At 48.2% G+C, this 15,439-nt stretch overlaps 1 protein-coding gene across 8 annotated transcripts in view; it reads left to right on the top strand.

Moving 5' to 3' along the window:
• The window catches only part of TNIK (TRAF2 and NCK interacting kinase), a 133,869-nt gene that overhangs the window by 99,939 nt on the left and 18,491 nt on the right, over nt 1–15,439 (top strand). For 6 of the 8 annotated variants that reach the window (XM_025153737.3, XM_015291719.4, XM_015291718.4 and 3 more), the window contains 6 exons: nt 3,478–3,642; nt 5,563–5,802; nt 8,039–8,145; nt 10,963–11,126; nt 12,412–12,509; nt 13,232–13,255. In XM_025153737.3, the coding sequence (XP_025009505.1) occupies nt 3,478–3,642; nt 5,563–5,802; nt 8,039–8,145; nt 10,963–11,126; nt 12,412–12,509; nt 13,232–13,255 (798 nt within the window). The remainder of the gene's footprint in view (nt 1–3,477; nt 3,643–5,562; nt 5,803–8,038; nt 8,146–10,962; nt 11,127–12,411; nt 12,510–13,231; nt 13,256–15,439) is intronic. The other 2 variants (XM_025153739.3, XM_025153742.3) reach the window with 1 other exon arrangement.

Consider the following 15,439-nt stretch of genomic DNA (forward strand, 5'->3'; position numbering starts at 1 on the left):
TCACTTGAAGTGGGGCATTGGGAACTACAATGCCGATAGGAGCGGTAGAAAGAGGCCTCATAGCCTTTGCTGAAGTCATAGGAAAGACGAGGCTTCCCGTTGTGCTGGAACAGTTCCAGCTTCCAGCAATTAGCTGCCCAGGCCATTTGTTCTTTGCCTGTGTCGTTCTGTCCAGTTTCGATGAAATGCTCAAAGCAATGATTGTGCCATCTTTAGGCTCCTGGGAGCAGTAGTTTGATGTACTGCCTTGATGCAGCACCTTTGGGAACTTCCCAGAACTGCTCCTCTGTCCTCCATACCCTGTTTTGTCTACTTCGTATGCTCCCAGTTTTAGCACTATTTAGCTACTTTGCTGTTTGTGTTGAAGTACCATCCTTATTGGCTGTACTCAAGTCCAACTTGTGCTGATCCCAGCATACCATGGTGGCTGCTGTAGTTGAGCTGTTCTAGGACCCAATCCGTATATGCCAATGTAATGGAAATACTTAATTTCCTATTGGAACAGGAGCAAGTCTGGATACAGACCGTCTCATCTGTAGACCGACACAGCAAACCACCACATCAAGGCAGACTTCTTCATTGTCATTTCTCTCTGCTTGTGTTTCTGCCAGTCTGACCACTCTGAGCGGTATGAATGCAGGTGGGCACAGAGACAGTGGTGGCAGCCTTGGCACAACTTATGAGAGGCTTTGCAGCAGGTGGGATGTCAGCCTTTAAGTGGCCAGCGAGTGTTCTTCATATCAGGTTGTTTGGATGGGAGAGGTTGAAGAGGGAGTCTGTAAGCTGTTCCCTCTGTCAGGAGTGCTCAGTGTGTCATTTCTGGAGACTCCTGGGAGCTTCTTGGGGTATTCACTGGTGATCTTGATCCTGTATCTCCCTTGTTTTTGTGATCTTTCTTCTCAAGTCTTCTCTCTGAGAAGCTTGATCACCACGTCTGAGTTGCCGTGGCCCCATCCATTTCTCCTACTTCTCTCTGATACAGTTATTTATCCACAGCACATCCAAGAGAGTCTTCTTTTTGTGCCAAACAAAACGGTCTGATCAAATAGTCTTCACTGCCATGCATGGATGCACATCCTCATCTGCTGTCATCCCCTCTTCTTGCAAGTGTGAAGGATTATCCACTGGAAGTTAGCTTGGGATATAGCTTGAGTTCTGTCCCAGGCCTGGCCTGCTTACCCACACAGATCTCTTCTTGTAATTAAGGACTAGCTGGGCCATTTCAGACATCATGTTGGGACCCTCTGATGATCCAGCCAGGGACATCATATCAGCACTGTAAGCAGTGTACTCTAATTAGCATCTGTCTCCATTACTGACTGTTCTGTTACGGGCTGATTTTTTTTTGCTGATCAAAGTGATGCGGATAGCTAATTTCTCAGCGACAGAGTACGTGCAGCATGTTCAGCTGAAGGGCAGGTTAGGGCCAATACATGCCGTGCATGACCATACATAAGGGGGACACGTTCAGTCAGACATTTTCCAAGCAGTGGCCTGGCCCCACAGTGCTTTCCCACCACACGGAGTCTTTAGGGGCCCAGCGCAAGCCAGGCTGTTCTCTGCAGCAAGCCAGCATGCCTGAGCTCCTCCATCAGTCCCCGTGGTTTTCGTTCTTCTCATGCTTTGAAGCTGCATGTTAAAAAAGCAGCTTCCACTGGGGCCTGTGCGAGAGCTACTAGGGATGTTTCCTATTGGAGGAGAAGCTTGAGTTACACAGGAGATAGCTGCAGCTGGAACTGGAGCAGTGATGAATTTCTGCAGAGCTCAGCACTGCGGAATGATGCTTTTTGCCCCCTCTGCTTAATGGTGAAGTTGATAAAGCTCCATACAACACAACTAGAGAGTCCCAAGAGCTTCATCTGCTGAGCTAGTGAAACAAAGTGCTGTCAAGGAGGCTCGGCAGTGGGAAAACCAAGCGCCTTTCTCCTTCCCAGTACACAGTCATCTCCATTCCATTACTCTCCTGCCTTCTCCCCCACGCAAGCTTTGAAGTCCTCCATAATCAGCCACACATTATGGCTTGGCATTCTGCTGGAGAGCTCCTGCAAGCAGCCAGAGGACATACCAATGGCACTGTCTTCAGCTGTTGTTGTTTGTGCCAAGATTGGCTGATCAGCAGATTGCTGGACTGAGCCTTCAACCCAGCATTCATTCTGCTGCTCCCTTGTTCAGAGGAAGTTCTCCTTTCCACTCTACCCTGCTGTCTGTCCTTGTGTCTGCTCCCACGGGCATCGCTGAACAGAGCTGTGCACAGCCTCTGACTGCAGGTGGGCAGTGCCTGGGGGAAGCTGTGATGTCCTTCTGGGACACAGCCATGGCCCAGCTGGTCACAGGGAGCTAGAAGAGAAAGAATCTCTAACACCTTTTACCTGAATTTTACTCTTTCTCCCTCTTGGCATTTGAGAGAGGAAAAGATTCATTTTATCAGTATAATTCTCCTTTTTGCTTCATGAATATTTGCTTAGAGAAGAGCTGTGGTTCTTTCCGAGCTGACTTGTTCCATGGATCGCTTTTCAACACGACATTGGAACTAGGATAATTAAGACATGCTGAGGGTATTTAACACATTAATGACATGTAAATGGAACTATACATCGGGTCTCTGGTTGAGGAATCAAAAATGCTGCATAGCATACAGTGTATGAATATCAATGCATGCAGTCTAATTGTGGCATTACCCAGATTGCACACTTAGCTGGGCTACCTGAAGACGTTGTGTCTCCAGCAAGGTTGGCTGAGAGCACCAGGCTTTGCTTTTGTTTCTGTATCACTCATGGAGGGTTTTTTCCTTCTGTACATGACAAGGTGCCACGCTCAGTAAATTCAGATCAAAGCCAGCCATTTTCTGGCTGCCATGTTTATTCTTTTATTCAGATCAAACAGGAGCACTCCTCGTGGTGCTCGTAGCAGTGAAGGAGAAGGGTCCCCTGGCTTGCACATACATTTAAGGAGAAGTAAGAGCTTCTCAGAAGTCGTCTTCTAGAAGCACGTCTCTGAGGCACGCTGCCTCATCCCGGAGCTTTAATTTCCCATTTCACACTCAGAAATGAATTATGCACGTGAAATACAAATAGTCACTTTGCAGTCTTTAAAATGCATTTTTTGCGCAGTCTGCTGGGTATCCCCAGTCGTGCAGTACCCGAATATATCTAGAGAGTAAAGAGCTTCCTGTAGATTTGCATACCTCGGCTTTCAGTTTAAAATGGCTCTTTATGGGACTTCCTTACCTTTTAGAAGCTGGAGGTTCCTTCCAGGTTTCCTGATGGTACGGATTGCCTGCAGCAGCAGCCTGTGGCAGCTGAGCTGTGTTCAGCTTCGGGTGAAATGTAGCAGGAGCACGGGGACCCCTCTCTGTGTCCGTATGAAAACCCAGTACCCCGCACAACCACTTCTTCAAATCAGAGATGAGATTTTCATATAAACCAAGGAACCACAATTCAGCACATAACCAGCCAGTGTCACCCCGTCCTGCTGCAGGTGGAGGAGCGCTCCCGACTCAACCGTCAGAGCTCGCCGGCGATGCCGCACAAGGTGGCCAACAGGATTTCAGACCCAAACCTGCCTCCTCGCTCAGAGTCCTTTAGTATTAGCAGCGTGCAGCCGGCGCGGACCCCACCCCTGCTCAGACCCGTGGACCCGCAGGTAATGGTGCTTCCCCAGCCGGTGCCCATACAGCACCCAGGATGCCGGGGGTTCCGATCAGGTAAAAGGAAAAGTAGTGTTAAAGTAGTGTCTTGCTCCGTGATGTCTTAGCCTGAAGCGTATTTGTGAGGTAGAGCAGCATCTGCATTCATGAGTTGATCCTTGTCACCTTCATGTGTTAGAAACATCACGCTGGTTAATACCTTCCTTTGAAGCATCAGGTCCTGGTTACTGCCAGAAACAAGCTGGAGGACTGAGAGGAACTGCTGGTCTGGTCCAGCGCAGCAGTGGCTCTCTTCCTCTTTGAATCTGTTTTGTTAAAGGACTGAAACCACAGTGCTTGGTACACAAACCCAGGGCGCTTTGATGCTGGGCATCATCAGAAGGAGGTTTTACTTTCTTTGTCACTTCAGTTTGGGGGTTTTGTTTCTTTTTTTTTCCATTGAGTTAACATCAGTCACAAACACATCTGGAGAAGGCATAGATCACCATGACCATTACAGAGGAGGAGGATCGTGCTTTAAAGTTGCCCTGGTTGCAAGGTCTGGTAGTAGGCTTCTGCAGCAAGTTGGTGGAGCATCAGCGCTGGCTCTGGGTTGGCCACTGGAGGTGCTCCCACAGATGTGCAGACTCAAGCAGGCATTTCAGGGAGCACAGAGCCTTTCCTCCACGTTCAGGTGGGCTTTCTATGGGAAAATGTGGAAATGAAGGGCCATCCACATGGATGGAGTGTGTGCCCCCATAGGTCAGCAGCGCAGCATTGATTTCAAACAAAACACATGCTGGAAAGCCCTTAAATGGAAAGCTCTTTCTTCTCCAGTGAATATGCATTCTGTGTGGATCACAGACATTGGGAAGTGGGTAAAACTCCACTTTGCAGACTTCTCAGTAATGTCTCTGATTAACCGAACAATTCCTAATTTCAAGTCTGGAAATATTTTTCAGTGATTTTCTTCATGACCAATACTGTCAACAGCTATAAAGGCTTTTGTTTGACAATAAAATGCCAATGAAAAAGCTGCTTGAAACTCAGAGATCTGTGTTAATATGTCTGTACACATGCATGCATGTCCATGCATAAATAGGCATGTGTGTAGAAATGTCACGTTTACCCTGAAAGACCAATTACAAATCAGCTGTAGCAAGGAAAAGGTCATTGTAGATATCGCAGGGTTCTGGGAAGAAGCTCTGATTTCATAAACTCAAATGCTGTGAATGTTTCTGATTTTCCAAACCAGATGTCAGCATTCCTTTCATTCACTCATAAGCCTTAGATCTGTAGACCAGATCTAAGGGATGGGATTTGCAGCCTCATAGAAACTCATGCCTCAAGATTTATTTTTAAGCCATCTATGCCTCGGAATTCCTGAAGCTTCTTTTTTTCTTTTTTTTCTTTTTTTTTTTTTTTTTTGTAATTATTATTTACTATTGCTTCTCTGTTTTTTAATTACTATTCTTAACAAGGGAATTCCATGCCAAACATCATTAGCACAACCCTAGAGTTACCAGGTGTAGGAGCTTGACGTGGGGCGCATGGTGGGCGCAGGCCGAGGCGTGCATGGCATGTGTGTGAGCTGCCCGGGGCACCCTGCCTGCACTCCTTCAGTGCTGCTGGGAGTAAATGCTGTGTCCCCAGTGCCTGTGCAGGGCTGAGACGTGGCTCTGACTGCGGCATTTCCCCGTCTCCAGGTGCTGAGCATGGTTTTTAACAGTTCTTGCGTTGAAGCGATGTAGGTCAGGAGTCCCTGAAACCGAGGCAGCGCCGATCTCAAACCGAGGGGGCTTTTTTAGTGCATCCAAAGTGCTAATCAATTTTTTTGATTGATGTGATTTCAATCACATTTTTGATTTTTCTCTTTTTGATCCGCTTTTTTTTTTTTCCATTTTGTACTGATAGTTCTGTTTTGACTTGGTGCTTAGATTCCACATCTGGTCACTGTGAAATCCCAAGGAAGCTCCTTGTCTGGGTCTCAGTCACTGCATGAACAGCCTGCAAAGGGGATGGCTGGGTTTCAGGAGGCTCTGACGGTGACCTCTCACCGCACTGAGATGCCAAGGCAGAACTCGGACCCCACCTCAGAAAACCCTCCTCTGCCCCCTCGCATTGAAAAGTTTGACCGAAGTTCTTGGTTACGGCAGGAGGAAGACATTCCACCAAAGGTAACACTACTGCTCCTCGCTTTCAGCACGTCAAAGAGGCCATCCCAGAGCTGGTCCCTGCAGGACTGGGCTGACACCAGTCCTCTTTGCCAGCCGCTGGAGCTGTGCTTTGGCGCTGTGCTCAGCACCTCTGGCCGAGCTCACCCCTGTGGCTCCGCAGCGGGGATTGACCCTGCAGATCTTGCATGAGCTGCAGAGACATCGGGAGCTGCTTCTGGGTGCACGCACAGCACTGCAAAATAGCATTGCCCTCCAGCAAAGAAAGTTCTCGAGCCCGGACCGAGGCCAAAACAAATCAATTTCGCCTTGCCCTAGGAAAAAAAAAAAACACAACCTTCTGTTTAAATAGAATTATAGGATCATAAAATTTGTCGTGCTCAATAAGACGGGTCCTTTTGGTCCAGCATCGTGCCTCCCATTGCAATCGATATTTGATGGAAGACTTGTATGGGCTCCAGCAGCTCTATACCTTCATTGACATTATGGCAGTATCTGGCAGTACCTCTTTAATTAAGAGTCTTCTGGCTCAGTTTTTCGATTGCATTGTTTATACACCTTCATTTTGAATGAATTGCAACCTGGCAGTTAGAATTCCCCTTATAGTTAATCAGCTCTTAGCCTGGAGGATTTTTTGAGAGAGAAAAATTTATTACCAATTGATTAGTGACAGTGAGGCAGATAGTATTTGTCTGTGATCAAGAGGCAGTTTTTCTGTATACGAACAAGCAAGTGGCTTCCATCAAAAGACCAGGTACCAGGTAAGCCTCTGTGCAAGGGATTTATGGCAGTGAGTTGCATGGTGGTAAAACCATTCCTGCTTTGTGTCCTAGCAAGGGATTAGGTGCATCGGTGCTGAGACAAAAGGAAAAGCAAGCCAGCAGCTCCAGGAGTTTCCTCATGCCTTGCTCCTCAGTAGTGCGGAAGGGTAGCTAACGTTTTTAACCACATTTCTTAAAGTCCCTTGCAGTTTGAGACTGGCTAGGTGGAAAACAGCAGTGTGTGGTGTTGCTTTCACCTCGAGTCTCTTCTGATGGCAGCAATGCACTGCTGAGGGGGTCTGTGAACAGGGCTTGGTTTTGAACACCACGTGGTGTATCTCCCCTCAGATGAGGAAGTAGGGCTGTGAGAAGGTCCCCACGCTGAGTGATATTTCACACTCGGGGCTGTCACACCGGCAGTCATACTTGCAAGGAGTCCGGCTTCACATTGTACTGACTGAAACCACTCTGGTGTGTTTCTCACTGGGAACAAAAGGATTGCCACGTGAGATGGGGCCGGCAGCCTCTGTGGTCCAGGGTCTTGTTTCTGCCAGTGTTTGTGACTGGATGCTTCAGAGGAAGGTAACAGAAGCTGCAGGGCCCTGACTGACAAGTAACCTGTCCAGAGCAGAGGCGGCTTTCTAATGGGACGTGTTGTAGGTGGCTGTGCTGCAGCATACAGAGCTCTCTCTCCCTAGGTCTTTTTAGCTTGTCTAACGTAACTGTGTGTCTGTTCTCTAAAAAAATCCCTAATTCTTTTTGCTGAGCCCTTGGCCTTGCCTGTACCTGGTGAGTATTGCCGTGCCTCTCCTTGCTGGCCTCCAGCACCTGGGTGACTCCATGTGATGCCACAGCGATGTCCGAGCTCCCACGTGTGGGGATCGGTGTCTGGGGTTAGGTGCTGTACCAAATGTAGGTTGGGATTTCCAGAGGCTGTGTTTGCCATGAGCTGTTGTGCCTGGAGCGCCTGGCAGCCAGCAGGCTTGGCTTGGCTCAAAAGGAGCCCTCTGGTTGCAGTGAGAGCCTTAGATGGCTCTGTTTGGACCTTTCTGCTACCAATCCTCATTCGTCCACCAGTCGACATTTTCTCCCTGCTGGCATGTGTTGTATCTGAACTAGAGACTCTGAATTCTCCACTGTGAGTGCCAAAATGCTTAAGTCTGAATTTTACCTTAAAAGTGACTTCTGGGTTTTGCTAGGTGTAGACCATCTCTATGTGCACGCGTGCGTTCAGCCTCTGGAGAAGGCAGTTACTGGGGGCAGCAGGGCTGCGGTGTGCTGCTCCTCTGCACCTCCCTTCTGTGCCTGGTCGGAGCTGAGAGCTTGATAGTTTATAATTGCTGTCAATACTGCATCTCTCAGTGGGAAATCAGATATAAATCAGGTCTTATCGAAATGCCAAAGGCCGGTCTCTCGCATGTGTGAGCAGCAGCCTGCCCTGGCCTTGGTTGGTGATGAATGTCTCCCTTCATTCCCAGGTGCCTCAACGAACCACTTCCATATCCCCAGCGCTGGCGAGGAAGAACTCCCCAGGCAATGGCAGTGCCCTTGGACCCAGGCTGGGCTCCCAGCCCATCCGGGCAAGGTACGGTCAGCACCGTGTGACAGACAGTGGTGATCCCATGCTGGTTCCTCCTGCAGTCACCTGGCTGAGAGCACAAGCAAGTCACCCTGGGCTGGTAGGGTGCCTGCATCACTGCTGGGCTTCAGCCTTCCTCTGGCCAGCTAGCAGAAAACAGGAGTTTTGCAATGTTTTTGTTGTGGCTGTGGTGAGCTAGGTTTGCATCAGTGTTTTGTGTTAAAAGATGTGCGTGCCTAAGAGTCCCGTGGGTTTTTCTCCCTTTGAGCTAACCATAAGATGTTCCTAGGCATTGTAGGGTTTGTAGCTGGATGCTGTGTCTGTTGCTTTGAAGTCTGATGGGAATTTGACCTTTCTCTTGAGTGGAAGCAGATTTGGGCTGTCCAGGCATCACTTCTTGCCTACAAAGGAGCCCATGTAGTTGTAAGCCGGGGAGGAGATCACAGTAATATATATCATACATTTCCTACTCATCAGCTTTTTACAAATAATGACTGAGGAGTGTGACCAAGGAACGGGCACTAATACTTCTTGTTGAGAGCTGGATCTCCTGGCACAGGTCAAAGAATAAATTCCTTTTGGCTTTCTGGGAGTATGATCTTTTCCCACCTCCCATGCCCATGGCATTGCAATGTCACTGAGAAGGACAGAGAAGACTCTGAAGCTTCTTCCCCACTTCCTCTTCCCATCCCCACATTTAGCTCAGGTACACTGTGGAGTACATTCTGGAGGGTCACTCTCCCAGCACTGAGGAAGGATAGGGAAATCCACGACAGAACCATCCCTGAACGTGTTTAATGAGCAGAGAAGTTAACAAGCCCTTCTCAGAATGGGACTGAAAAAGCATAGATTAGTCGTGGAAGAACTTGGCTCTGATTTGCAGAGCTTGGTGGGCAGATGTGTAAACCTTGAACAGGATAAGCGTGTTGTATGCAGCCTTGCATGATGGAGCTCAAAGCCTGCATTGCTCATCAGCAAGCCTGCCAGCAGCAGCAGCCTCAAGTAGCTTGCAGGGGTAGCAGAAGGAAAAAGTATCTGTTCTGTTGTTCTATTCTTAAGTTAAGAAACATTCATATCATGGATATTTGTTCATGTTTATTGCTCAAAGCTGAAGCGCTTTGTTTTCTTGAGAATGTTGTTCTTCTAATAAGCTGCAGCCTGAAGGACAGCTTAAAATCTGGTGCTATGTTGGATTGAGTAGTCCTATTATGTGATGGCATTGAAAGGAAAAATAAGTTTGAGACTGCAGAAGTCAAGCTGAAGGTCACCTCATGTTCCCACAGTCCCCCCATCCCAGCCCTGGTGGGTACAGGTAATACATTGGTTGCCAAAGTTTGCCAGTCCATCTCATGAGCTAATTGAGCTGAGGATATGCCAGCTGTACAGCATGAGCTGGAAGACGTCAGTATGATGAAAATTGAAAGTGATTAGGATGCTGCCCTGTCCATTGAACTAAGTGTTCAGTGAAACGGTTGCACATTTCATTTCTCTCACAGTAAGTACCATTTCTCTAATTTGCCTTTCCAAACGCCTCTTCTGTTTGCTCTTAATTCCTTGATTACCTTCCTACGTAAATGCTGTAAAAATATGCTTTCTGTTCTTTGGTGCCCTGTTGCAACAACTGAGGGGTTATTTCCAGGCCCAGAGGGATATGCTCTTGCTCTGCTCACTTTACTACATGCCTGTGTCGATACAAAATGACAGATAGGCAGTGATTTTATATACTGTCCATGCTAAACAGCACCCAAACGATTCTGCCAGCAACCTAGTGATGGCTTTGCACAGCCCGTCCATTTTGCACCATGCTGGTCATTCTCTGGGAGCTCGGAGTGATGCAGTGTGCACACACTGCACGCTTTGTTCTTCACGTTCAGTGCCTCCGAGTGCAGCCGCGCTGTGCAGCATGGCAGCATGACAGTGGGATTTGTATGCCCACGAGGTCCAGAGTGAACTCAGTGGAGTTGCATAACTCTGCACAAACGTGTCAACTCAGTGCCAAACAGGGGTTAAGTTTCCTGAAGGCTTCCGATACCATGAGAGATATTGGTCACTGTGTGTCGAGGACACATTTTCTTTGAGACTTCTGTATGTGCACAGGGGGGGAAGGAAATCGAGGAGGAAAATGCCTGAAGTGGGTAACTTGTGCAAGTGTGAAGGGAAGCCATCAAACTCCTGAAGTGTGCATAAGTGGCAAAAGTGATCTGCAGCCTTGTTGCAAATTGGAGATACTTGCTTCAGAAAAAAAATAGCTGTCTAGCAGCCATTTGCAAATTCCTGCTTTTATTTTGGATGTTGGTGGTTAATTCAGGTAGCTCCAGCATTGCACTTGTATGGGCTGATGGGGAGTTTGAAGCAAAGCAGCCTTGAATCTTTGGTGAGGGTATAAAAGGGCTCTAGATGTTTGATTCTTCATGGCTGTGATTCAGCTCTGTAAAGGTGTTGGGTCCCTTACTCTGCTGTCACTCAGGCTGCCATGGATTTCAGTAGGGCTTACAGGATCACTTCATAGCATCATAACCATAGAATGGCCTGGGTTGAAAAGGACCACAATGATCATCCAGTTCCAACCCCCTGCTATGTGCAGGGTTGCCAATCAGCAGACCAGGCTGCCCAGAGCCACATGCAGCCTGGCCTTGAATGCCTCCAGGGATGGGGCATCCACAGCCTCCTTGGGCAACCTGAAGCCAGTTGTTGCATAAGAGAAGACTTCAGCTCTGTCTTCTCCAGCAGAAAACCTTTCTGACCGTGCAACTGCCTGGCAGCTGGGGAAGGCCCTGAAATCCCCGTGGCCTCCCTGACGCAGTCCTGTTTGTGCTCCCGCAGCAATCCAGACCTGAGGAGGACGGAACCCATCATTGAGAGCCCTCTGCAGAGGACCAGCAGCGGCAGCTCCTCCAGCTCCAGCACGCCCAGCTCACAGCCCAGTTCCCAGGGCGGCTCCCAGCCGGGCTCCCAGGCTGGCTCCAGCGAGCGCAACAGAGTCAGAGGTGAGGTGGCTTTTTGTGTCAGAGGTCCCTTAAGTAAATCAAAGGATTCATCGTTTCTGATGTACTTCTTTGACTGACTTGTAAATGGAGATGCCAGCGCTGCCTTCTGCCTGCTGCAGGCGCTGCTGCATGCTGATGGCAGCACGGTGCTGCCTTGCTCTACCAAAGCGCTGCATTGATGAGTAATTGGTGTAAAAGGAGACAACGTTTGTGCTGTGGGATGAAAAAAGAAATGACTTCTGGTTTTCTCTCTTCGTTGCCCCACGTTCACATCGTGCCAGTTTCTTGGGAGCGCGCTTCCGCATTGCTTGGGTACATCTGTCTTTGGTTTTGATCTTCAGCTGTGTGCAAAGCGTGAGGTGGGAGCAGAGGAATAAATCAGCCTGGAAGCTGCTGTCTCTAAAATGCTTTCAGAAGGGAGCTGTGTTTACATTGGGTTTATGTTTCTAGTTGAATTGTTTCCTATCATCACAGAGCCATTCTTAAAGATCTTCTGCTCTCCAATTCAATCTCACCAGAATTTGCCACAGCACAGACAGCCCGTTTATCTACATTTTTGTCACAGCTCTGGAATATAAATCCACAGAACTGAGGAGCATTAAAACAAATGTCTCATCCATGCTTTGAATTTTTTATGACCTGACTGTAAGCTGACATGTCTTTTGTTGAAATAATCACTTCTCTAGGTAGTCAGTAAAAGTAATTTATCACTGATTGTCCTTCTCTGTTTGTTTTAGTTTTTGCTAATGAGGAACCCTGTGACGAATCATATCCCAGCAGTGTCAGGTGCTGCAGAGCTTATAGTTTATCACATGCCTTGTTTTTTTTTTGCAGAGTGAATGTGTTTCTTTGGTAGCAAGGAGAAAGGCAGCAATGCCGAGAGCAGGCTATGCGTGGAGCCCGAGCTGGGCTCTAGTTCTGTTGCTGGATGGAAGGAGGCTTATTGCAGCAACAGCCAGACAGAGAGGAGCAGGGGGATTTTTTGAGACAACAGAAGCAAGGCAGGGAGGCTTCATTGGTTGAGTAGAAAGTGCCTATTTGCAGGAAATCCAGGCTTGAGGTGTCTTTCTCTAGTTTTACCATGGTTTCCCTGCTCGTAACAGGCAGTAGCTCAGGATGGGCTGCAGTGTCTGTGCACAAGCAGGAGGGTGATGAAGCTCCCCTGTGCCCACCACCGCACAGGGCTGGGAGCAGTGTGGGCAGCAGGCAGTGCCATGGCCAGCGTGCACTTTGCATCCCTGTCAGAGTTTTACTTTCCCTCTCTCTTTGCTTCCCTTTTGCCCAGGAAACGTCAAACCCGAAGGGTCACCCGTGCTCTCCCACGAGCCCCCTAAGATCAAGCAGGAAGACAACCGAGATGTGACGCGACCAAGCCGACCCGCTGTGAGTCTTAACTTATTCCCTGCAGGGATGTTGCCAGTCGGATTGGCCAGGTGTCCGGCCGGTGCAGTAGTGCAGCCGTGGGGACCCCAAAAAAGAGGCTAATACCACTGCTCCTCCAGCCGAGAGACTCGAAAGCGGCGGTATGGCGAGAGCCTGTGGGAGATTGGAATGCTTTAAGAGAGTGCATGAGTTTGATCAGGAACCCAAGTCTAGGGGAAAGCACTTAAGCCTGTGTTTTCAAACTGAGCAGATGCTTAAGCGCTTTGCTAGATTGGGCCCAGTGTCTGCCTCTGGCACATTGTTGTGTTCCGTACTGCATGGTGCCCCGCAGCGGCCCGGAGGGATGCTCCTGCTCGGGAAGGCTGAGTGAGCGGCCCCGACAGCCTTCACAGCTCAAAAACCAGCTGGGTACTGCTTTTGTACACTCCTGTGTCATTACTGCTAGCAAAGGCCCAGCAAAATCTCATCCAGAGTGTTTCTTTTTGGTTTCATGTTGTTGACGTGTATTTTAAAACCTCAGGGTCAGCCTAAGAACAAAATGAATTTCTACTGCTTCTCTTGTATAATATGTATTAATGCTTTGTTGATGTTGTTCTTTCTTTACACTCCGCAGCGTTGAGCTAACAATTCTAATTTTATTTCTAACCTGCTTGCCCTTCCTCTGGCTTTTTCCTGTCCCGATCTGTTTCCTCTGATGCTGATTAATCTTCCCTTACTCACAGAGCTATAAGAAAGCTATAGATGAGGTTAGTGATATCTTTTCTCAGCGGGTCATGCCAATGCGAGGTTGCCTAGCTAGCGCTTAATATCAAACCGGGTTTTCTTGGTGCTGCCATTCCAAAAGGTGATAATGCCGTGCGTTGGGTCAGGTTGGAGATGTTGGTGGGCACGGCGAGCCTGCCTGCGGGGAGGGGATGGAGCTGTCAGTGCGTCCTGCCTGCCCACAGGCTGTGCGGAACCCACTGGCAGATGGTGTGAGTGGATGCCAGGCGTGCGTGAACCTTCATGCTCTCAGCAACTCCTGCTGCCATTGTTCTGCGTTGTTAAAGAGACCAAGAACAGAGTTTTTCTTGTGTCAGCGGAGGGGATCCGGGCAAACTGAGCCACACATCAGATTCTGCTCCCAGCTACAGCCCGCCAGAGCCCGCTGAGTTCAGTGGGCAGATGGAGCTATATTTGAAATGCAATTCAGGCCTAATGCAAGCGAAGGCACTTGGCAAGTAGAGGAAAACAGAGCAGTGAATCTGGTGAATAATTCACTGTTACAAAGCAGACCATCAGCTGCATCGAGGGAGTGAGGGAGCTGTCGTGGTTTGTACTGGCTGGGAGCCTCACCCTGCGGTGTAGGTGGGACGCAGCCATCACCAGCCCATGAGAAGTGTTCTGGGTGCTTGCTTTATTTTTCCTACAGGGAGGTTTTCTTCTGAGTGTTTAAAAATAACAGAAGGTGGAGGGAAGGGAAGAGGGAAGGAAAGAAAGGTGTTTGGAGCGTGAGACAGTGATGCCCTGTTAAAAGAGCAGGTCATAAAGCGAGGGCCAGATTCTGCTCTGTGCTGAGCATCGCTAGCAAGGTGGTTTGAATGTGTCCTACCCTGTGTGGATGGCAGATCAGCTTCCAAGCTGATGGAATAGTGATACAAAAGGAGGAGGAGAGCGTGCTGGTTAGTTAACTTGTTCTTCTGGATAAAAAATGAGCAATGCTTCGTGTTTAATGAGGTGCTTTCTTGAGAAAAAAGCACGTCTCTCAGCGTGAGGAAGGCAGCATGTATGCTAAATTCAAGTTAAACGAGCTGTATGGTTTTGGAAACCAATCTGACTTGATTCCAGCAAATATTAAATCTAAAGACATCTTTGCAATTAGGAGTAATTAAAGAGCACTGATACTACTAACTTAACCTATTATGCCACCTTCAATAACAACATTTCAAACAGATGTGGAGCTACAGAACACTTTCTTTCTATTTGTCAGATGGTTTTTGGTCCAAGAGCAACTCAGAGAAAGCCATTTAATCCTACAAAGTGCTCATTATCTAGAGAACATGATAGCATCAAAGAATTAACCATCCCGAGGCAAAGCTCTAACTGGGAACTATGAGTTATCTGACGGTATTGTCTGGGAGTGCTGTTGCTATTAGAGCTTCCAAATTAGTTATTAAAAAACTAATTAAGCTGATTTTAAAAATATTTGGCTCTCTTCTAACAATGACCAAAGAGTACGTCTGTTTGTCAGCCTGACAGAAGGGTTTCAGCACAGCCTGGCTTTTCAGCCTTGCAGAGGTGGTGAGCTTGGTTTGGGACGCTGCACTCGTGTTGTGCTGCTGCTGAGTGCAACCCCTACTCTGAGCAGTGCCACCCTGTTTGGCGATGAGGTCTGCGCTGGGAGGAGGCAGCTGGAGGCCGTCAGGCTCTGTGTGCAGCCTGGGATGCCCCACAGGTGGATTTGGGGTACACCACCAAGCTGGCTGGGCACTGCCCTTGTGCAGGCAGGGAGCTGCCTCTGTGCACGTTGAGCAATGGAAGGTGCAAAGAAGTGGTTTTCGTGGTCCGTCCATGTGATAGGGCAGGGCTTGGTGCTTCTCCCACAGTGCAGCAGATCTGATTGCAATTTTAAGAGGCTCTTACGCACTCTTCTCTTAAAGTCCCTTCCAAAGTGGGAAAAGCTTTAATCCAAAGCAAAGGAAAGTACTCAACAAAGGGCATACTTTGTACTCTGAACAGAGAGCATTGTTAAGCTGTTGAAATTTTCACTGAAACAATCATGTCGTAGAAGCTGCTACAGCATTAATTAAAGTAATTAGTTGTCATGACTGCAGATTTGACTGTATTTGAATCCCAAACATGTTGGCATCAAAAATAAACTCTTTAAATACCACGTTCTCCCTTTAATCATGATGAAGAGCCTTTCCTTAAAGTTACAGGGAGCATTTGGA

The sequence above is a fragment of the Gallus gallus genome, chromosome 9 (genome assembly GCF_016699485.2).
Source record: "Gallus gallus isolate bGalGal1 chromosome 9, bGalGal1.mat.broiler.GRCg7b, whole genome shotgun sequence".
Classification (NCBI taxonomy): domain Eukaryota; kingdom Metazoa; phylum Chordata; class Aves; order Galliformes; family Phasianidae; genus Gallus; species Gallus gallus.